Consider the following 23,482-nt stretch of genomic DNA (forward strand, 5'->3'; position numbering starts at 1 on the left):
GCTGAATCAAATGGAATTGAAAATAGGACTTCGTTCCCTTCTTTGTTTTGTTTGCTTATTTCTGGAGTGTGCAGCATGTATTGCCACTGATATTTTAAGTTCGTAGTGAAAAATCATTTCAATGTGTCCTAGGTTTGGTCCCCTTCCAACCCAACCCCCAGGACAATAGTTTTCATTATAACCTTCTGTCTTTGCCATTCTGGATGGAATTCTGTGCACAGAAGTTATATACATATATGGGTATATCTATGTAACAAATCGCAGCACAGGAGTCCCCTGGGCTCCCTCAGGCTCTGGTATGACATATTTGAGCCATATAAATTCAGCTTCTCCTCTGGCATCTGTTAGCCGACTCACTTGCAACTCCACCTCAGCAGTGGTCTCTCAGTCCTCTCAAAGCAGGGAAAGAGTACTGTGTGCTGAGAGACCATGGCAAAGAATCCTCCAGAGAATTGTGAAGACTGTCACATTCTAAATGTAAGTTGATTCATATTTTTTCCCTTTTGAGCAGAAGCATGGTTTCACAGATTTATCATATTGCAAAGTGAACATTAGAAAGTGGAATCAAAGGTGACTTTGAATTATGGCTTGCTTATTGAGGTTTATTATGTATTGTTTTATTCTCTTTGTTCTTTGGTTAGGCAGAAGCTTTTAAATCCAAGAAAATATGTAAATCACTTAAGATTTGTGGACTGGTGTTTGGTATCCTGGCCCTAACTCTAATTGTCCTGTTTTGGGGGAGCAAGCACTTCTGGCCGGAGGTACCCAAAAAAGTAAGTAAATACACATCATAATCTGATGCTTCTGTTCTGAGTTTGATTGAATTTAATTAGTAGGCATATAAATTACTCTGAAAATGAAAATCGTGAAGTCTCTTTTGTGTTTATTTTCTGGTGGTGTGAAAAACTGAATCAAGATTTTTCTCTCCTTCATTTGCCTAATTATTTTGGTAAGGGGAAAAAAACTTGTTTTCTGTATTTTGGTTAGTAATGATAGGGTGTAGAATTACCCATTCTTCTATAATGCTTGTATTTGAGGAGTTAAGACTCCTCCTAGGAGCAAAGTTTTTACTTTAAGAAAAAGATACTTTCCATCTTTCTTTCAATTATCTGGGCAGAAACTGATGGAAAAGTAATTAGACCACCACATAAGGAGAAACCACCCAAAGTGGCAGCAAAGGATTTTCAGGGATTATGTTTCTGACTTAATGCATCTGCAGTGAGAACAGGCAGCAAGCTGCTTTTCAGGAGGAGCAATTCTCATACCTGACTTCACATTTATTTATGACTTAAAAAAAAAAACAGAGCTTTTCAGCTCCTTGCCAGCTGCAATCATCACTGTCCCACGGAGATAGTAATGCCACAAGGTAGAAGCATGCGACCCCAAGTCATTAATCACAGATAACTCAGAAAGCTTCTGATACGGGGGTCATTTGGTGAAGCTTGGCTAGCCACTGTAGTTTGTATTTCTGTACCTTAGTGTTATTGTTACTCCTGGGCTCATATGCAATGGGCAAGTTTAGATATACAATAAATAAATAAAACCATAGTCCCAAATAAAACCATAATCCCTTCATGTTCACAATTTCCATTTGAAAGATAATCAACAAATATACAAACTACAAGTTGTGAAGATAGTTTTCTGGCTTTGCCATGTTTTTCTGTTGGTGTGTGGATTGCTGCTGAAGTTATTGTTATTACTGTTGTTAATTTGTTGTCATAAGATGCTCATTTCTATTTGGTAACAGGTGTAGGGAGGAAAAAGCACAAATCCAGGAAAGAGGATGATACAAGAAAATGGGTTGGCATGGACCATTAGGAGCCAAAGGAGCAATAGGAGCAGAGATAAAGATATGGGTCAGTGGGGAGAGAAAGGCAGAGGGGGAAAAGTAGAAAATAAGCTGGCTAAGTGTCTGAAAGAAAACAGAGATATAAGGCATAACCACCCTTGAGTTCTCCACCTCTGCTGTCATACCCACTTTCATTTAGTCCCAAAGGATATCTTATCAGGTTTAAGTAGGAGGGAGAGCAAGCCAGCCTACTTTGTTTGCCTTTTTATTTATACCTTGTTCCAGAAAGGATTTCAGGCATCACCCAATGCCTATAGTTAGCCCTATCCCCTCCTCCTCCCCTTACTGCTCCTTGCTTCTGAACTACTTACCGTTCAAATGTCTTTCTAGAGAAGCCACCTGTGTTCAGGCCGGCAGGGTGGGTAAAGCAATAGAGATCAGGAAGAAAACAGCAAATTAATAAGAGTGCCAAAATGCATTCCAATACAATTCTGGTACCACTTAGCTAATTCCCAAGGTGATATGTCACCCCACAAGTTGAATCTTGGATCCTCTTGAAAATTATACACGAGTTAAAGGGCCATAAATCCTTTTGTTCTCCATAGCCACAATGTACTTAACTGGGCATGGTGGATAGCTAGTCCTTTTGACCATCCTTAGAGGCTTGCCTAAATAAGGGGCCAGATGGCCTTTCTTGTTTTATTGTTGTCGTTGGTACTGCAAATGCTATTCCAAAAGAGTGTATGTGTTTTTATAAACTTGTAGTGCTATTTGCCTCAGTGCAGCTATAAACGACTAGGTGGAGACCTTGCATTTATATTGCAAAGTGTCAAACTCACTAGCAGGTCCATGGTCTCCTCTGTTTCCCTATTATGTCACCTTTACATCTCATTCTAGTTCTGTTTTTAATGATTATAAGGAGCAATCCTATGATACCTCAAACCAAAAGTAAAACGTGGTCAGTGCATGCACAGAAGAGGTGGGATATGCTGCTGAATAAAGTTTATCAAAAATCAAACCTCTTTTGAAGTAATCCATTTTGGGATGTCACTTTCAGCAAAGAGACTCTCAGAAATGAACAAAGCTATTATGAAGTAATCCAGATAAAGACAACAGGTGTCCCCTAGGGCAAGTTTCTCTACCATGAACAAATGTTGTTGGTTTTCCGTTCCAGTGGGGAGTTATGATTTATTGTCTTTGATATTTAAGTCCTGGCCTTCACAAGACCAGGTTTGGTTCATTGAAAACTAAGAAATCAGCTGGAAATGTGGATGTTTTACTTAGTCCACTACTACCTTCAAGTCCCAGACAAAGAGCTCAGGAGACCATCTATGTTTCCAATGGCTGAGACTGTCAATAAGCCTGCCTTAGAGCAGACTTAAGAATTCTGGGAAGAGACTAGCAGTCAGGTTAGTCTTGGAAGAGCTGCACAGGAAAAGGATCCAGGTATCTTACACAAATTAAAGACTCTGTCCTTAATGGTATGGCCTAGCAAGAAACAAGAGTTAGCAGATTAAAATCCAGTCTCTTTGGGCTTTCCTTAACAAGTCTGTGAGACTTGTGGGGACTCTGTGGCCCTTGGTAGAGAGAGCTGTGTATGCAACTGTGCTTACCGGTGGCAGTGATTTGTTTGCTGTCCTGGGAATTCCTCCAAGCTCTTAGTGTTTGCTCTCCTAGCCTCCACCACGCCTCCGTTTTATTTTGCCTTTCAACATCTGTGTATAATAAACAGTATTTATTTAACATCCCACATCTGGTGTTGACATTTCCATGCCAGTAAGTCCTTCTCCTCACTCCCGCTTTGGTGTGTACAAAAGATCCAGATTCCTGTATTCAAATTGAGAAAAAGCCATGCCTGACCTCCTCCCCTCACACACCTCAGGTGTGTGTGCACACAGGTGTGCACACGCACAGACACACACACACACACCAGAGAGAGAAAGAAATCGAAATAAAGTGAAACAAGGATGACTAACTCTGGGTGAGATGCTGCATTTTCTTACAGGTCCCAGGCCCCTGACCCACAGCCACATATAGGAGCCACCTGAGCTAAATGAAAGCCAGGTCCATCCAGCTCTCTATTCAGCTTTCTTAAATAAGCAGAAGAGACCTATTCAGTCCCAGCAATTTTGAGAAAGCATCGTAATGAGGCTTCCCTTCCAGGCAGTGATTGCCCTGGGATCACTGAAGCAGAATCGCCAAAGAAACATTCTTGCTTAAAGCCCCCTGTATTACACATTTTACTGGAAACAGTCAGAAGCCAACTCCTCAGCTAATTAATCCAACATGAAGAAAACAAATCAGAAAAATCCTAGCCTTTAAACCAACAGTTTAGAAACATAGCACAGACCTTGTAGCCCATCCCTGCCAATCCTTTGTGGAGTGAGGCAGAAGAATCATACATTTAATAAATAAAAGATGGTCCTTATTGCCTTACATAGGAGCTGCCTGGTGACTTTCGGGTTGTTTGAAAGCCATCAGGACCACACAGCAATCAACAGATTTGTGAGGATGTTCCTTCAACTTCTACATATTACCAGAGCAATGAGGAGTGGTAGGGATAAGCGGGCGTTTTTCTGCCCTCCTGCCACACCTCATTTGCAGGTGATCATTAAAACAGTCTCCCACAGCGTTGTGAGCCCACTGTCATTCTAGGCTGAAAATCCTTTGCTCAGAAGAAGCACTTTCTTGATGAGTCTGATTGCAACTTTTTGTGCGTGCCTATTTCTTGGCACGCACAATTGGGCATTAGCCCAATATTAACTTTTTTCACTCCTCTCTAGGCACACAAGGAAAACAACTTTCCTCCCCAGGTCCTCTGGGCTTTCCTACACCACAGTCTGGTGGGTGAAATGTGGGTCTAGAGAAATATTAATATACCCTCAAGGAAAAAGTTGAAGACGTAACTGGAATATTTTTTGACAGGCAGACTGAGCTTTACCAGATGGTGCCATGTTGGCATTCTTAAAAAAAAAAAAAAAAAAAAAAAAAAAAAAAAAAAACCTCCCTTCATTTTCCTCCTAATGCATTGTGAGACCCAGGGACACCCTTGTACAACTCTCACTGGGCCAGCTCTTACTCTGGGCTACTCAAGGGCAGCTCCCAGCAATTATGTGGAGCCAGGCTGTGGTTGTGATGGCATGTTCTTCTTAGTCAGTCTCTTCATTCTCCTAAGGCAGCATTTGCTGAACAACTTATATGACACCAGGATGAAGAGCCTAGGCCTTCAAAGACAGCTGTTCTGGAGTGGTTGGGAGTGGAATTGGGGCTGTAGAGGAAGTAGCCTGGATGATCAACAGATGGTAGCAGTAGGAGTAGTCCAATGATCAACCTGACAGGTTGATCTGAGCAAATCTCGGCAGACTTTGCTAACTATCTAACGTTACAGATGAAAAGGAGTGAAGGATTAAGATAGGAACTGAGTCCCTAGAGACACTCAGTGACTTGCCCAAAATCACACAGCTTGTAAGTGGTGGGGTTAATGTTAGAACTAGAGGCTAGTCTGAAGATTCTTTCCACTATTCTTCAGCTGCATTTAAGAATCAGGGATGGGGATAATGGGTAGGGGAAAAACGTACTGGCCAGCTCAAGTCTGTAGATAAAAGAAGTAGCTTTTTCTTGTTGAAAAAGAATGTCTGTACTGCTTATGCCAATATTTTGCATATTGCCAAATGGTGATTGAAGATGCAGAACTCTAACTTCGCATAAGGAACAATCTGTCTGTTCTGTGTTGGTAAAGAAATACCCAGAGGCCCTTTAATTCCCCCAAGTTAGGTTAATAATAATATGGTACAGTGCATTCTCTTCCCTTCCTTCCAGCCTAACACCTGCTAGCCAGCTATTCTGAGCATGTATTTCACCTTTGGAGAGTGTACCTCATAAACAGACAGTAAGGGATGAAGATGGAGTGAAGAGCAGCTAGATTAATCACAGGCTTCAAAAAACAAACCTAAGCCAAATGCCCTCAAATCCCTGTCAGGACAGGCTAAAGCTTCTTGCCCCCAAAACAGATCCATCACACTGAGGTCTGAGATAGCTTTACTTTTTATAAAAAGCTTTCTTTTCTGATCTCAGGGACTGCCACAGAGGCAAGAAAACAGGGAAAACCGTGAAAGAGGGATGTTAGGGCTCATTTGCTGCCTGAATGGAGGATTTAACTGGACTGAAGACAGAATTCCTGGGCAGGGAAGAAAAATGGGTTGTGTCCTCTACATGTTTTGTCAGTGTGGTCTTCTTACACCTCTCACTGCCTGGACTTAATCACATATCTGTCTCATTTCACTTCTGATTCCTATTCCACTCCATTGGCTTCCTTGTTCCATTCCAATGTTCTGGTTCTTATAGTTAAGGCCAGCCTTATGTGTGGGTGGAGTAAGAGCCCATTTGAGTGGTGCTGGAAAGATGCCCTTGCCCCCAAATATCTCCCATTCCTCGTGCCACTGTGCCTATTAGATGGGTGCAAAAGTAATTGTGGTTTTTGCCATTGAAAGTAATGGCAAAGTAATAAAGTAATAAAATCGACCATTAGTACTTCATTCCTCTGAGTGAAGTATTGCACTCAAATTTTTAAACAGACAAACATTCATCACTAATATCTAAGTGTGAAATCATGGGTCAGATTGATTTCTTCTTTGTCATAAGGTACCTGAAGCACCACAAGATTCCTAGATGTCTAGACAGGAGACAAAGGGACAGAGAGAGATGGGAAGAGAAGGGGGAAGGGCTATGAGGGTATAGAATGAATATGAAAATAGAACAGAAAAGGAAAGCTAGAAGCACCAAAAATTAACTCTATTTGCCAGTGGGGCAGGGGTGTACTTCTCATCATATTCTGTCCTTGCCTTATCCTTCCTGGAATAAAGCTGAGTTGGAGGCAGCTGAGATGAGCTACTTGTAGCCCACTCACACCTCTCTTCAGGCCAGTCATCCTGTCTCTGTTTTAGCTTGCTCCTGGAGAGGACAAAGCCATTTATTCTTTCATCTCCAGAAAGACCTTCAACCCCTGAGCCAGGAAGCTTAGTAGAGAGCAAAGTACTTTTGATGCCAAAGGCATGAGCTCAGTCTTCATATGGGCCAGTGAAGCTTGCATAGCCATTACCCAAGCAATGTGCTCCACAGGGACCCAGGCGAGACAGTGTGTCTGGATTTGCTCATACCCATCTCCAAACAGTCCAAAGTGGGCCACCAGCATCATCTTCCTAGACGAAGAATTGTCTGTTCCAAAAGGACACCTTGATAGTGAAATTCTGTCTGGGTGAATATATAGCTTCCCACTCCTACCCCCTACCAAGGAGTCACACATAAACGAAGTCATTCTGTTCCCACTCTATTTAGTAACTTATCATTACTAACATAAAGTCAACAAGTTAATGAGCACAATCAGAATGGACCCCTTCTCTCCTACCAAAAAAAAACTCTTTGCAGGAATGTTGAAAATAATCAAGATCTGCTGAGCTTGGCAGTTTCCAATAGTTTTCATCTAGCAAGGTGTCCAAGTAAAGTGCATTGCCAACAGTGCAGGAAAACTCATTCCACAGAAACACACTGAAATTCTAAATGTCACCAGTAGGTTCCATAGTCTTCTACCAGTGATTGAAAATACAGCCTGTATTTTTTCTTTCGCCCAGTTAGGCAGTGTTCCAGCATCCCCTAGTCTCTAACCTCATTTTTCCATACAATAATCCATCAGTGGTGCTACTGATGAAATAAACACCCCACCCCAGCCCCCAGTGGCTAGTGGCATCAACATTTGTCTCAAAAATGGATAGTATTTCTAACAAAATTCCCCCGTTGGGAGAGCTGACAAGACTGGATCTGAAGTGGATGCCTCTCTCCTCTACTTAAGTCAGACAGACTGAGAGCTCAATTTGTTGCCATAGGTAGACGTTTCTCTTCTCAAGCTGGCTGCAGAGCTGGAACTAAGGACATATTTATTGCTAGAAGCAAATAACAAACCTAAAGGAATTTGCTAACTATCACAAACCAGGCCAGACTTCCTGAGTTAACTCTGCAGTTGCTGGAGAGTTCTAAGTATTGTTTTTCTTTCACTTTTAAAATGGTTTTTTAAAAAGACCTTGCCAATACTCAAAAATCTCTCTTTAGGAAGATAAGGATGTGCCATTGGTGGGGAAAATTTATTCAACAAATACTTAGGTTCCAACCATGTCCAAGGCACTGTAGAGCTACCAAGGGGTAAATGACATTGACTCTTGATTTTCTCTTCAGCAGCTACATTAGACTTGCCACCCTTGAAGTAATACTTGCTTCTACAAATGGTTCCAATTTGTTTTTCTCTAGTTGAGTTGGTGAATATTTGACCAGGTTAAACTAACATTCAGTCAATGGCATCAGCAGACACTAAAAAACGACCCAACCTGGTGTAAGTTCTCTACAAGGCTGCCACTGGGAACCGTATCATTAGAAAGCAATGTGGGCTCTGAAGACTTGCTTTTTAAGGCTTTTAGTTTTCCAAATTTTTTTTCATAAGGAAAAATGAATATGAAGAAACTTGATAAACAAAGGTCTCCTAATGACAGAGATAAGATAGACTTCCAAAAGGCATCATCAGGTCTGGCCTGGTTCGTGACAGATAACAAATTCCTTTACGCTTATTTGCTTCTACCTATAAATATGCCCTAAAATTATAAGATAAGGGCTTACTCCTAAACTGCAGTACCATATGGGACTGGTCCTCTTGGTCTCTAGAAATACAATTGCCTCTTTTAGAGCACAGGAGAACATCTGGGGTTTTGTTTTAGCCACTCAAGAAAGACCTGATGAACAGCCTTTCTTCTTGGGAGGCTCCACGTTACTTAATGCAGGACACTTGGCTCAGTTGGCTTAATTCCATATACACAAAAGAATCTGCAGAACTTGAAAACAACTGAATATGGCTTGGGAAACAGAACCCAGGAACAAACTGGGTGGGGTTGGTTGCCCTATAAAGAGAAGACTAAGGAAAGGTATAAATGTTTCCTGGAGTTTAAGGTGCAAAAGGAAGCAAACAGAGCAGGGTAGGACTAATATTGGCAAGGAGAAAGTCTTCAGATTCTAAAAGGATAGACTCAAGGCTGTTGTGGCAATATTAAAGCCCTGGATAGATAAGGAGACAAACAATACGTAACCATTTTAAGTGTATTCAAATCTCTTTCTCAGACCTAATGAATTTCATGGGCGAGGGAAGGGGCAGTGTGGGGGGATTGGGGGGCGTGATTACTTAGCACTTGGAAAGGGAAGTGGTAGCTTAAAGAAGCAGCATAGGTTTTAGGTGATCCCTCAGCTTAACACAAGGGGAAAATACTTTATAGGCTGGTTTACAAACTATCATTTGCTATTTAGCCAAGGCTGCCAAGAAAACTGTTGGAATTCTTAGTAATTAGTTCAGCAGCTTGGCTTGAATTCAAAATACCAGCTCTGAAGTGATCTCCATATCAGCTGCAGCACCAAAAAGCACCTCACTTTAGGGACACACTGAGTATCCTTTTTTTTTTTTTTTTGAGATGGAGTCTTGCTCAGTCGCCCAGGCTGGAGTGCAGTGGCAAGATCTCGGCTCACTGCAAGCTCCGCCTCCCAGGTTCACGCCATTCTCCTGCTTCAGCCTCCCGAGTAGCTGGGACTACAGGCGCCCGCCACCACGCCTGACTAATTTTTTTGTATTTTTAGTAGAGACGGGGTTTCACCGTGTTAGCCAGGATGATCTCCATCTCCTGACCCACACTGAATATCTTAGAGATTGTTTTCCTCTGTTCTCCCAGACCTATGACATGGAGCACACTTTCTACAGCAATGGAGAGAAGAAGAAGATTTACATGGAAATTGATCCTGTGACCAGAACTGAAATATTCAGAAGCGGAAATGGCACTGATGAAACATTGGAAGTACACGACTTTAAAAACGTAAGTTGGATGTTTTCCCCCTAAGGCTTTCCACTTAAAATATTAGAGCAGTTGAGTCAAGTTAAAAATAGCCTCCATCTAAAATTTGAATTCAAATGGAAACCTAGAGGAGGCTAGCATTCCATTATGAATTCAAATTTTGCTAGTCTGGTACCCCAACAGATCATGGAACTTACTAATAGTGGGTCTTTTGGGAAGCTTTATTGTTGTTTTGTCTGTTTCATAGGGATACACTGGCATCTACTTCGTGGGTCTTCAAAAATGTTTTATCAAAACTCAGATTAAAGTGATTCCTGAATTTTCTGAACCAGAAGAGGAAATAGACGAGGTATGTAAGAAGAATAATTGTGGTGGCAAAAGACATCATTTATTGGATGCTACCTATGTGCCAAACATTGTACTAAATGCTTCACTTTTCTTTGATTCTCCGACAACCTTATAGATAGGTGCTATTATTATCATCATTTTCAGATCAGGAAACTCGAACTCAGAGCCAAAAAGTGACTTGCTCAAGGTCACACAGCTAGTGAGTAGCAGACTGGGGTCTTGAACTTAGGCCTTTCAAAAAACTGAATTGCATAATTTTAGGTGCAATGCTATACTTTTATACCAGGGCACCCATTAACATTATGTTGATTTTCTCTGAAGCCAAAGATTTCTAGTAAGAGGGATGAGCCAGAGAAACAAAATCTTGCCTCAGATAAAGCATTTTTAAAAAAGAAAGTTCCAAAGCCACCTGGGGTTCTTGCCACTTTTGTCACACTTCAGTATTCACCTATTTTAAAGACTGTGGTTCATTCACCTTACCATTTTATGCTGGGCTGCTAATGGAATAATTCACTTTTATTTTTATTTTTTGAGACGGAGTCTTGCTGTGTCACCCATGCTGGAGTGCAGTGGCCGGATCTCAGCTCACTGCACGCTCCGCCTCCCGGGTTTACGCCATTCTCCTGCCTCAGCCTCCCTATAGCTGGGACTACAGGCGCCCGCCACCTCGCCCGGCTAGTTTTTTATATTTTTTTTTTTTTGGTAGAGACAGGGTTTCACCGTGTGAGCCAGGATGGTCTCGATCTCCTGACCTCGTGATCCGCCCGTCTCGGCCTCCCAAAGTGCTGGGATTACAGGCTTGAGCCACGGCACCCGGCCAATAATTCACATTTAACCTCACTAGGAAAGGCAAAAGCAAAGAAGGTGAACACTGAAATGTGATACAAACTCTCTAAAAACACCCTGCTAGGCCAAAGTAAGGCAACCTAGGGTGCTGGTGCAATCACTGAATGGCCCCTGAAAACCTAATGGGAGATGGATGTTATTGCCTATAATACAACTATCTGTAAGGTCCCTGAGGCTCTTTATTGTTTCCTGATATTTTGTCTATAATTACAGTATGGTTTTATTAGTGGGAGAAGGGGGACCTCAGTTAAGGTCATATTGTGACAACATATCCCCACTATAGCAAGAAAAAAACAAGCATTGGTTTAGTTTACTGCTTAGCTGGCAAATCTAAAGTGGAATTATGGCAATGTCAGAGTGATCCTTCTTTATTTATTTATTTATTTATTTATTTATTTTTTGAGACGGAATCTCACACTGTCACCCAGGCTGGAGTGCAGTGGGGCAATCTCAGCTCACAGCAAGCTCCGCCTCCTGGGTTCATGCCATGCTCCTGCCTCAGCCTCCTGAGTAGCTGGGACTACAAGCACCCGTCATTTTGTTTCATTTCTTTTTTTGTATTTTAGTAGAGACGGAGTTTCACCATAGCCAGGATGGTCTCAATCTCCTGACCTCGTGATCCGCCCGCCTAGGCCTCCCAAAGGCTGGGATTACAGGCGTGAGCCACCGTGCCCGGCCATGGCAGAGTGATCTTTCTACAAACTATAAAAACCTCTTTCTTTCTTCTCTCTCTCCCTGTTCTTTTTCACTTTTCTCCCACCCAGCTCCCTCCATCTTGATTCTCACTAACCCATTTCTTTTCCTTTATTTTTTCTTTATTTGGGGGTAGTGGGTGGGGAGGACTATTTTTCCTTCCCTTACCCAAGTCTTAGAGCTGTCATTGGCTCCCATTTTACTCTTTCATGCTACTGGTCTCCTCAGGGCCAGAGAAGTTACAGACTCTTGTTACTAGAATTTCCAAGAAAACAAAGAACGTTCTCCCAAAGATGATGCTCTGCTCCCAAGGTCTATGGTAGTGACAGAGTTTGGAGACTTTTTTTTTTTTTAAAGTAAGCATGAGTTAGATGCATCTGAGGAATAGATCAACGTTCAGGATATTAGGAATGACTACAGTAGGCAAAGGTAAGATAAAAGGAAAATCAATAGGATTAAAAAGCTACTATACACAATAACATATGCTAATTACGTTCAGAAAATAATGTAAGCATTTGAGTAGGCCAGACAGCAATGAGAACCTGAAGTGATATAATAGGATTTATTTTTCTGAAAGATTAAGGCAAAGGGGGCTGGGCACGGTGGCTCACACCTATAATCCCAGCACTTTGGGAGGCTGAAGAGGGGTATTACTTGAGGTCAGGAGTTCGAGACCACTCTGGTCAACATGGTGAAAACCCATCTCTACTAAAACAAAACAAAATTAGCCAGGCATGATGGCGCATGCCTGTAATCCCAGCTACTGAAGAGGATGAGGTGGGAGGATTGCTTGAACCCAGGAGGTGGAGGTTTCAGTCAGCCGAGTTCGCGCCACTGCACTCCAGCCTGGGCGACAGAGCGAGACTCAGTGTCAAAAAATAAATAAACAAATAAAAAATAAAGGAAAAGGCTCATAATGTCTCATTTTGGCCCTAATTTAGTCTTCAGTTAATTTCACCAAATATTTTAAATAACACGAATATTCATGATAGTAAGAATATTGTAGCTTCAAGTAAATCTTATTTTTTATATACACACCACAGATTTTTTTTTAATGAGACAAATTTGTGGTCCTGAATGACAAAACCCTCTTCTGTACTTCCCTCCACACTGTATCCATGGCATGTGTATTTTAAACATGCAGAGCAGGTATATAAATAGCCGTGATTTTGCTAACAAAGCTAGTCAGCATACCAACCTCATTTTATACAATTCCTTTCAATGCATCTCAAGGTCGTTACAGACTCAAGGACAAAGGTGCTAAGACTTTAGAATTGTAAATGATTCCGGGAGAAATTAGTAAGAACTAGATATACAACACAATTACCTCCATACTAGAAACTGAAGAGAAAGTGGCGTCCTTCACAGTATACAAAAAGCTGCTTAAAGCAAAAACACTCTGTGAGATAAACTCTAAGCATCTACAATGAAAGGAATGCAATAGTAGGAAGGCCAGTGAAGTCAAAAACTGGAGACCTCACTTTAAAACATAAAAAGACATCTTTTGTACGATAACTGGCTACCATCAACAGGCAAATCTTGTAAAACCCGAATATTAGATCCCATTGTTATTGAATTGATCTCACGAGTTTGGATTATAGGAATTTCTTCAGCTCCAGATCAAATCCTGCTTGCCACCCAAGATGCAAGCCTAAATAAGGCAGGCTAACAAAATGTATTTATAAAAAAGAAAACAAATGTAAATCACTCAGGGTTCCAGAAGCTCAAGTTAAAACATACACAGACCCAGGACATGCTGAAAATAATGAAGCGCCTTTCTGACTTTGAGTGAAATGGTAACAGAGAAGGCTCCTAGTTTAGTAAGCAGCCTTGCTGTTAGACCCAGGATGGAGGAAGGATCAGTTGTTAACTCCCCCAACACCCACTGAATGCAAGGCACAGAGCTAGTTCACCAGCAGCACTAGGATTAAAATTGTTACTCACACTCAAAATATGTTGTTTTCCAGCATCCCATAATGTCTCACTTGTTCTATTAATTTCTCTGCCAATCCCCACCCTAAGCTACTTTCTTCTTTCAGAATGAAGAAATTACCACAACTTTTTTTGAACAGTCAGTGATTTGGGTCCCAGCAGAAAAGCCTATTGAAAACCGAGATTTTCTTAAAAATTCCAAAATTCTGGAGATTTGTGACAACGTGACCATGTATTGGATCAATCCCACTCTAATATCAGGTATGACATCCTTACCCTCATCCTCCTCCTATTTTCTAAGACAGTAACAGGTTAACATTCCCAGCATTTAGAGGCTACATTTCTAGGAAAACAAATGATTGGTTTATACCTTCTTGGATGAGTCTATATATGCTGACTGCCAGTGAGGAGGGAATTTTTCACAGCCAAGTTATAAATCAGAAAAATTAATGTTGACAGGCTTTTAAATATCCCAGCAAAGGTAACACCATCCTAATGTGACTAGTGATAGCAAAAAACTAATCTATCTTTCTTTGCACATCTATATTCATTGCAGTCATTATACCAGACCGTTGCTCAAACCACTGTGGGTCCAACCCAAGAATAGAGGAGAGAAGGGCAAAAACAATACTCTGCTGTCAAGAAGGATTCCCTATGTCAAATGGTGGCATTTTCCTTAGAAAATAAGACAATCACTGCAATACAAATTTCTTTGTCGCTCTTTTAGGAATTACTATAAAAGTAGTTGAGGGCTAGACGTCCAGAGTAGAAGAGTCCAGCCCTCAACTTCCAGTCAGCCCATAGAAAAGGTAAAGGCCCCCCGGATGTCTTAGTCTGTTTAGCTAACATGCAATTTGGCCTCCCTCATTCTGCACAGCATAGATTACTCTATTACCCAAGAGAGGTTATTCTCACCAATGTAAGCATCTGTGGGTACTCTTTAGAGATATAAAAAAGGTGACTAAATGCAGTGTGGTATCCTGGACTGGATGCTGGAACAGAAAAAGAACATTAGTAAAAATACTAATGAAATCTGAATAAAGTCTGTAGTTTAGTTAATAACATTGCACCAATGCTAACTTCTGATTTTTTATCATTGTACCATGGTTATGTAAGATAACATTAGGAGAAACTGGGTGAAGAATATGTGAACTCTGTACTATTTCTGCAACTCTTCCATAATCTAAGATTACTTCTAAACAGAAAGTTTTTAAAAAAATTTTTAAGACAAGAAACATAAGGAAAGTGGGAGGACAGAGGATGTCAAATCAATTCAGGCAACCAAGAAATATTTATTGAGCATCTACCATGGGTAAAATCATCACTGTAGGAGATACAGAAGTCTCTTGTTCTCAGTTTTTAATTTAGTACGCTGGTAAGGCAAAGCAGTAAATGTTTCATGCCAAAGAAGCAAAGAAGTTTGTGTATGTAGAAATGATCAGGCTTGTTTTGGAAACGACTCTAAAATATCAACTGAAGGAGCTTGGAAAAGTGGTCCATGCCTGAATGATGCCAGTTTAAAGACACAATGAAAATCTCTATCCCCAGCTGCTATTCCCCCAAGCACTTCTTTCAGGAACATTTGCAAAGCAGTTGCATCACAACTTTGCATTTATTATCTTAGTTTCTGAGTTACAAGACTTTGAGGAGGATGGAGAAGATCTTCACTTTCCTGCCAATGAAAAAAAAGGGATTGAACAAAATGAACAGTGGGTGGTCCCTCAAGTGAAGTTAGAGAAGACCCGTCACGCCAGACAAGCAAGTGAGGAAGAACTTCCAATAAATGACTATGTGAGTTATGTTTATGTAAACCCTTGATAGAGGAGAAAAAAAGAGCCCTCACAAAACTTACTACCCCTCAGATCACAATCGTTGGAAGGAGAATGATCATGGCTTTAACAAAAAAAAAAAAAAAATGTTTAAGCAACTTGAAATCTCCGGGAGGCTCATTCAAAATCAATCTCAATCTCTGTAGATATATCTCCATGATCAGGCTAAGGAGCTTAATTTCTCACAAGCCCCCAACTCGTACAGTCTTCTAGTTCTCCCCTGCTTGGTGAGAACTCTTGCTAGTGAACCTTCCTCTCCCACCCCCAACACTGGCTTCTTCTTCTTTCAGACTGAAAATGGAATAGAATTTGATCCCATGCTGGATGAGAGAGGTTATTGTTGTATTTACTGCCGTCGAGGCAACCGCTACTGCCGCCGCGTCTGTGAACCTTTACTAGGTTACTACCCATATCCGTACTGCTACCAAGGAGGACGGGTCATCTGTCGTGTCATCATGCCTTGTAACTGGTGGGTGGCCCGCATGCTGGGGAGGGTCTAATAGGAGGTTTGAGCTCAAATGCTTAAACTGCTGGCAACATATAATAAATGCATGCTATTCAATGAATTTCTGCCTATGAGGCATTTGGCTCCTGGTAGCCAGCTCTCCAGAATTACTTGTAGGTAATTCCTCTCTTCATGTTCTAATAAACTTCTACATTATCACCAACAGCCTGATTGCTGCTGAACACACTGGGTAAGTGTTTGCTGAGAATATTCCCAGCGCTGAAACGGAGCAGACCTGTCAAACATAGATGACTATGCTGAGGCTCAGAAAACAATGCCCCAAAATGAAAGCGTCAGAAGCAAAAGTTTTTCTCTGACCTTCCCCTAACTGCCAGTCTCTCAGTCCCATTCTCCCCCGAGGATAGCCATAAAAACTAGAATCTCTCTTCCTCAAGGCGTGTCATAGAAATCAGAACCCCTTTTTTCCAAAGTCAGTCATTAAACCTAAAAATATCACTCTGATTTTTCCTCTGCTTTTCTGGGTAAAAGCTGGCCATAAGGAAATTATCTGACCTAGCTTGTTTGACTGTAGGTCATAAGACTCCCTTTCCAGAGAGGATCCAACAGGTTTGGAAGTAGAAAAGGGCAAAGCATAATGATACCTAAATATCATATTTTACTCTGCTGTATTAAGACAGTGGAAATAAGGGGCTGATGATAAAATGTCTCCATAACTGATGCATTAAAAACATATCCTTTTGTGCATAGCCCCAGTGTTTAATTATATGAAGGACATATTGTGAACTTGCTTAAGTATCAATTAAGCTGCTGGACAGGCAGTGTGTCACAGCGGGCTAACACTAAAATATTTCAAATGTGCAGACTCAGCAAAGGAGAAAGCTAAACTAGCAAAAAGGGTCTCAGGCTCTCCTCCTATAAACAGGAACTCAACTTAGGACAAATTCAACATTCCATAGCCTTCCCATCTGCTCCTCTTTATATCAGTATTTGATTAGATACATTTCCAAGACAATTGTCTAAAAAACAAGAACTCATAAATACCACTCGCAGAAACAGGCATCATAGGAAATTGTTGAGGTGAGGAATCAAATGAGATTTTCCCTCCCAAATCACAGGGAACTAGCACTATACCACTTTCTTAAAGAAAATGTAAGGGCCTACTTCCCAATCACTCCATACTTTGCTTGGGAAAGGAAAAGGGGGCAAAGGGGAAAGAAAGAGGTTAAAGGGTAACGTTAACCTTGATGTCCCAGCCAGTTTCAGTTTCAAAATTCGTGCTCTACCAATCTGGCACCCCTTCTAGTTTCATTTGAAGGTAGCATACTTCATTGCTCAACTTCAAAGTTATTGTGTCATGAAAATGTCTGTCTGGAACTTTCTATCAGAACAGTATTTTCAAATAAATTCTTCACCAAGATGCCTGTGAGCAGGAGTCATTTTCTCCCAGTTAATAGTTGAGGAAATCCATAGAAAATGGCTTTGCCCAAGGTTGAGTTGCGATTAGTCAGTCATTAATTGGTAATTAGCATATATGCCATACTTGGATTACCAATTTTCACAGAATGAGAGCACAATAAAATATATCTAACAATGCACATTACTGAAAATATTTTTAATTGATGATTTAGAAGACATCTGATTGTTTTAGAGTACTTTGATTATCATAACAAGCATTAATTTATAGTTGAAATAGAAAAACGTAAAAGATATGAAATTACTTTGAGGTTATATGAACTTCATGATGTTTCTATCATTGTTTTTTAATAAGACTACCCATTTTTAACATTGCTTTTTTAGATCAGCCAATAATTTTATTTATTTTTTCTATTTTTTATTTATTTTTCCACAGGTTATTGGAGTACAGGAGGTATTTGATTTTATGAGTAAGTTCTTTAATGGTGATTTGTGAGATTTTGGTGCACCCATCACCCAAGCAGTATACACTGCACTCTATTTGTGGTCTTTTATCCCTCACTGCCCTCCCACCCCGACCCTTTCTCCCAAGTCGCCAAAGTCCATTATATCATTCTTTTTTTTTTTTTTTTTTTCTTGAGACGGAGTCTGGCTCTGTTGCCCAGGCTGGAGTGCGGTGGCACGATCTGGGCTCACTGCAAGCTCTGCCTCCCGAGTTCACGCCATTCTCTCGCCTCAGCCTCCCTAGTAGCTGGGACTACAGGCGCCCGCCCTCACGCCCGGCTAATTTTTTGTATTTTTAGTAGAGACAGGGTTTCACTGTCTTAGCCAGGATGGTCTCGATCTCCTGACCTCAGGTGATCCGCCCCCCTTGGTCTCCCGAAGTGCTGGGATTACAGGCGTGAGCCACCGCGCCCAGCCCATTGTATCATTCTTATGCCTTTGTGTCCTCATAGCTTAGCTCCCACATATCTGTGAGAACATGCAATATTTGGTTTTCCATTCTTGAGTTACTTCACTTAGAATAATAGTCTCTGGCAGGACGCGGTGGCTCAAGCCTGTAATCCCAGCACTTTGGGAGGCCAAGGTGGGTGGATCACGAGGTCAGGAGGTTGAGACCATCCTGGCTAACACAGTGAAACCCCGTCTCTACTAAAAATACAAAAAAAAAAAAAAAAAATTAGCCGGGCGTGGTGGCGGGCGCCTGTAGTCGCAGCTACTCGGGAGGCTGAGGCAGGAGAATGGTGTGAACCCGGGAGGTGGGGCTTGCAGTGAGCCAAGATCTTGCCACTGCACTCCAGCCTGGGCAACAGAGCAAGACTCCATCTCAAAAAAAAAAAAAAAAGAATAATAGTCTCCGAGCTCATCCATGTCACTGCAAATCCCGTTAATTCATTCCTTTATATGACTGAGTAGTAGTCCATCATATATATGTGTGTGTGTACATATATGCATATATATGTGTATATATGTATATACATATATATGTGTATATATGGATATATATGTATATGTGTGTATATATATCCGTGTATATATGTGTGTATACATATGTGTGTCTATATATGTGCATATATATATACATGCATATATATATATATATATAAAGTTTCTTTATCCACTGGTTGATTGATGGGCATTTGGGTTGGTTCCACGATTTTGCAATTGTGAAGTGTGCTGCTATAAATATGCGTGTGCAAGTATCTTTTTCGTATAATGACTTCTTTTCCTCTGGGTAGATACCCAGTAGTGGGATTACTGGATCAAATGATAGTTCTACTTTTAGCTCTTTAAGGAATTTCCACACTGTTTTCCATAGTGGCTGTACCAGTTTACTTTCCCACCAGCAGTGTAGAAGTGTTCCCTGATCACCACATCCATGCCAACATGTACTGTTTTTTGATGTTTTGATTGCCACCATACTTGCAGGAGTAAGGTAGTATCGCATTGTGGTTTTGATTTGCATTTCCCTGTAGATCAGCCAATAATTTTAAATTCCTGAGACACTCAAATTTATGCAGTCTACAGTATACTATATATACCATGCTCTATAAGGGACATAAATGAAGTAGAAAATATACTCCCTATTTCCAAAGAAAGATGAGACACCCAAAATACATAAGCCCTAACGTAGGAACTTATACACAACTAACTACAGTTGTATATGCTGTGTGCATGTGCACACACACACACACATACCCTCTAAGAGGTATAGATGATTCCATATCACATTTTAGGACTCAGAGTTCCTACTCACATTCAGGAAGCATTTCTTGCTCAAATGAGGTACCTCAACCTCCAAATAATTTCACAGTGGGAAATTGTGATCCTCTTAATGAGCCAGAATGAGTTAAAAAAAAAAATACAAGGGCATGCTGAAAGAAGCATTCAATCCTGGGCACAGTAGCTCACGCCTGTAATCCCAGCACTTTGTGGGGCCAAAGCAGGGGGATCACAAGGTCAGGAGTTCGAGACCAGCCTGGCCAATACGGTGAAACCCTGTCTCTATTGAAAATATTTAAAAAAAAAAAAAAATTAGCCAGGAGTGGTGGTGCATGCCTGTAATCCCAGTTACTCAGGAGGCTGAGGCAGGAGAGTCGCTTGAACCTGGGAGGCGGAGGTTGCAGTGAGCCGAGATGGCACCACTGCATTCCAGCCCAGGCAACAGAGAAAAAAGAAGAAGAAGAAGAGGAAGAGGAAGAAGAGGAAGAGGAAGAGGCATTTAAATTATCACATGCTTAGAAGGGGGGAGTTGCAGGGGGAGGGGAACAGCACAGCAAACAAACAAATCTAAACACACTCATCTGTCACTTCAATTTAGGTCCAGGCTAGGTTGGAAAGGAAAAAGTATAAATACCTCGCTCATCACAAATTTTTACCCCTCATGTGAATCCTGTGTAGAGATTCCTTATTCGGTGCCTTAGACTTCCTCACATTCAACCCACTTAAGCTAGAGCTGCCTCTCTTCCTTACACCCTTCCCTAAGCCCAGCCTCTTCAAAGAGCAACATCAAAGTAACTCTGACCTCCCAAGCCAGACACCTTGCAGTAATTATAATGTATCCCTGTCACCCACTCCAGGTCTTTTGTTGCCAAATGTTTTCTCTTCCAAACCTTCCCCACTGGATTATTTCTTAGATCATTTGTTACAACTTCCTCCCTGCTGAAGTTCCCAGGTTGGAGATGGAAAGTAAAGTAAAAATGCTTACACACAAAATTTGTTTTTCACTCATAGATTTCATTAATGCCATTTCCTTTCCTGAGAGTCTACAATAGCTACTTACTTACTACATTAAGGATCAGGCCTACCTCGCATTCAAAACATCCTGATTCAAACAACCCTAAACTACCACCTTGTAGCTCTTTTCTACTCCTACTACCCTACCTACCACCATTCTTGCTTTTCTCAGGCATTTTAGTTTCATTCTCTGTTTGTCCAGTCATCCCATCTCCTTTACAGACTTGTCTCTCACTATTTGAAGAGATTTTTCAAATCCCATTTTCCTCTTCCCCAAACATGGAATCTAAATTCTCTCTACTTCATTCTATGCCTGTATGAATTAATACTGTCGTTCCTTGGTATCTGTGGGGGATTGGCTCCAAGACCTCCATGGATACCAAAGTCCTCGAATGCTCAAGTCCCTGATATAATATGAAGTAGTATTTATATATAACCTACACACATCCTTCCTTATACCTTAAGTCATCTCTAGATTACTATTTATAATACCTAACACAATACAAATGCTATGCAAATAGTTGTTATATTGTATTGTTTTTTATTTGTATTATTTCTTACTGTTGTATTATTTTTTGCTGTGGTTTTTCCACATGCTTTTTATCCACGAATATGGAGAGCTGACTATATACCATTCAATGCACATACTCCTTATATATGATTTTAATGTGTAAGTTCAAAAAGAAAAGGGCCCATATCCTCTCCCATTTTGCTCTGTCTAGAACCCGGCACCATATCTAAAGCCTATACGTGGCCTTTAGATGTTCTGCGTGTGTGTTTTTAATTGAGTCCAATGAGAAAGAAGACGGGGAAGAAGATAGAAGAAAAAGAAGAGGCTGTAAAAGAGCACAATTACACAGCCCAGTCAGAATATTATTACAAAAAGTTGGCCTTGAGTTCTGTTCAAATTTAGGATACAAGTTCTCATTTTACTTAAATTCATTTTTTTATTCTTCATCTTTTGACACAGTTGAATTCCGTAAGTGTAAGGAATTCCTCTAATCCCAGAATGATCAAAAGCATAGATGATTGCCCACAGCTCGATTATTTCCATTATATAAATGCAGACATTTGGCATTTTCATCTCAGTTCTCAACGATTCTATGCATAAAAAAGAAAAAATGCCAAAAAGCACATCTGCTATGAAATCACAAGAAATACCATATTACCTTTCAGATTCTTTGGGGATCTAAATTCCAATCAAGAAAAGTCAGGTGAGGCAAAGCCATTCATTGCTCCCACTCAGCATAAGGACACTATGCATTAGTGTGCTCAGCACCTTCCTGCACACCTAAAATGGCTCTTTGGCAGGACTAGGGGCAAGGGAAATCTATTTTGAGTCTTTATATATAAGGCTCACTGTCTGGCTGAGTCCAAAACTGTCACTTTGGCTCCTAGAGTCTAACGCTGAAAGCTTACTGAGATAAATATGGACCTTCTCATTCAGGCTGTCAGGAAATGCGTGGATCTATTTTATTTATACCCTTAAAAATGATTTCATTTTGGCTTTCCTTCTTTGAAGAAGTTTAATTCTGGGGCTTAATTTTGCTGACAGAATGCTGTTCCCTAACAAGAAAGAAAAGTAGTTCTGTATTAAAAACCAGGTATAAATGTATACACAAAAAATACTGTCCCTGGCATTCCAAAGTCCTGCTCCTAAGTCTCCTCTACTATCTCTAATCAATTTGCATGAAAGCTCCTTACCCAATGACTGCATTGATCATTTATTTAGATCAATATTCAGTTCTGGCATTTGTAACCCAGTGACTGGATAGTCACTTGTCTACTTACTGCTTTGAAATTTGTATTCCATTGTCTATCTTCTCTTCCATTCTCTTAATTTCACACTCAGGCCTATTGTCCTTGCTAAAAGGGGGTCAGAAAGAGAGAGGCAGAATGAACCAAAGGAAATAGAGCAAGCCACAATAAATTCCTCAAGCAAAACAAACAACAAAAAAACCCAGCCTCTCCATAGTCCTGAGATGATCTCTGCCTGACAGTGATATTAATATATTGTTTATATTTATCCTTCTCTGCTGATGCTATCATTTGCCATTCTGAATTTTCCACTGACAGCAGTATTTCTACTGGTCTTACGGAGATGTTGCTTTCTAAAACACAATTCAGGCTCACACCCATATCAGTCACCAGTGAGCCAAAAGCAAGACACCTGCCAAGGGCAAGGGATTTAGGGTACAGGCCCCAGCCATAGTTGAGCTGCTGAAGTAGAGAGTAAAAAAGCAGCAGTGCGACTATTTAGAAATAAAACACAAAGATTTGAGCTTGTTTATTTTGCAAAGGATCCATGTTGCCTATCAACTCACAAATTCACTGTGTCCACTGAAATTTGTTCTTAAAGGTAAGGGTTGTCTCTACACAGCAATATTGCTCCAGCCTTGTGTATCTGGTGAGCCACCATGACGTAAATCTTCCATGTTTCCAATAATAGCTTTCGATGTTTGGGTTATGCTAAATCATATCATGCTGAAATCAGAATGGTTTGTGGTTGACCTTTTATATTTCCTGTTCCTCCAAACTACTTCTCTTTTTGAGAGTTTCTTGTTACCAGGGCATGTCAATATAGGGTAACTGGTAAACTAATATGATCAACAAGATATGAATAACCCAGAAACCTGCTAGAAACTGTGGCATGGCAGATAGAAAATAGGTTATCCTCTTTGTTGTCTAGTCATTTACAAAATACTTGGCATGATAAAAACTGTGCTTTTTAAACAATTAAGAAAGTGTAAGACAGAATTATTTTCAGAAGGATTCAGTAGAACAAGAATTCTTCATATGCTCTCAGAGACCAAGAACTTCTGTCCCTCAAAAACCAACAGTGCTGGTTTTCTCAGAATCAGCCTATCAGTTATATCCACTCAGAGATCTGCAAAGCCCTGATTTCCCAAAGATATTTGTCTTACTGTTAAAATCAAGTTCAGCTGCATATGAAAGGAAATCCTAAAATGATGTAACTTAAACAAAGTAGAAGTAGATAGTCTAGGTTGTCCAGTCAACTGACCCATGTACCTATCTTTCTGTTCTTCTATCCTCA

The 23,482-nt window shown here is 40.6% G+C and overlaps 1 protein-coding gene across 2 annotated transcripts; it reads left to right on the top strand.

Annotated features, from left to right (window-relative positions):
• The first annotated feature begins 316 nt into the window (after nucleotides 1–316).
• Nucleotides 317–17,192, top strand: TNMD (tenomodulin). Of its 2 annotated transcripts, XM_001088648.2 has the most exons (7): nucleotides 317–477; nucleotides 642–773; nucleotides 9,544–9,684; nucleotides 9,911–10,012; nucleotides 13,590–13,743; nucleotides 15,107–15,273; nucleotides 15,602–17,192. In XM_001088648.2, the coding sequence occupies exons 1-7, from the start codon at nucleotides 430–432 to the stop codon at nucleotides 15,809–15,811; spliced, it is 954 nt and encodes a 317-aa protein (XP_001088648.2). In that variant the 5' UTR covers nucleotides 317–429; the 3' UTR covers nucleotides 15,812–17,192. The 2 variants fall into 2 exon arrangements, with proteins under 2 accessions (XP_001088648.2, XP_077845156.1); XM_077989030.1 differs by lacking the exons at nucleotides 317–477; nucleotides 642–773 and having other exon boundaries at nucleotides 9,242–9,684.
• Nucleotides 17,193–23,482: the final 6,290 nt, after the last annotated feature.

Source organism: Macaca mulatta, chromosome X (genome assembly GCF_049350105.2).
Source record: "Macaca mulatta isolate MMU2019108-1 chromosome X, T2T-MMU8v2.0, whole genome shotgun sequence".
Taxonomy (NCBI): Eukaryota; Metazoa; Chordata; class Mammalia; order Primates; family Cercopithecidae; genus Macaca; species Macaca mulatta.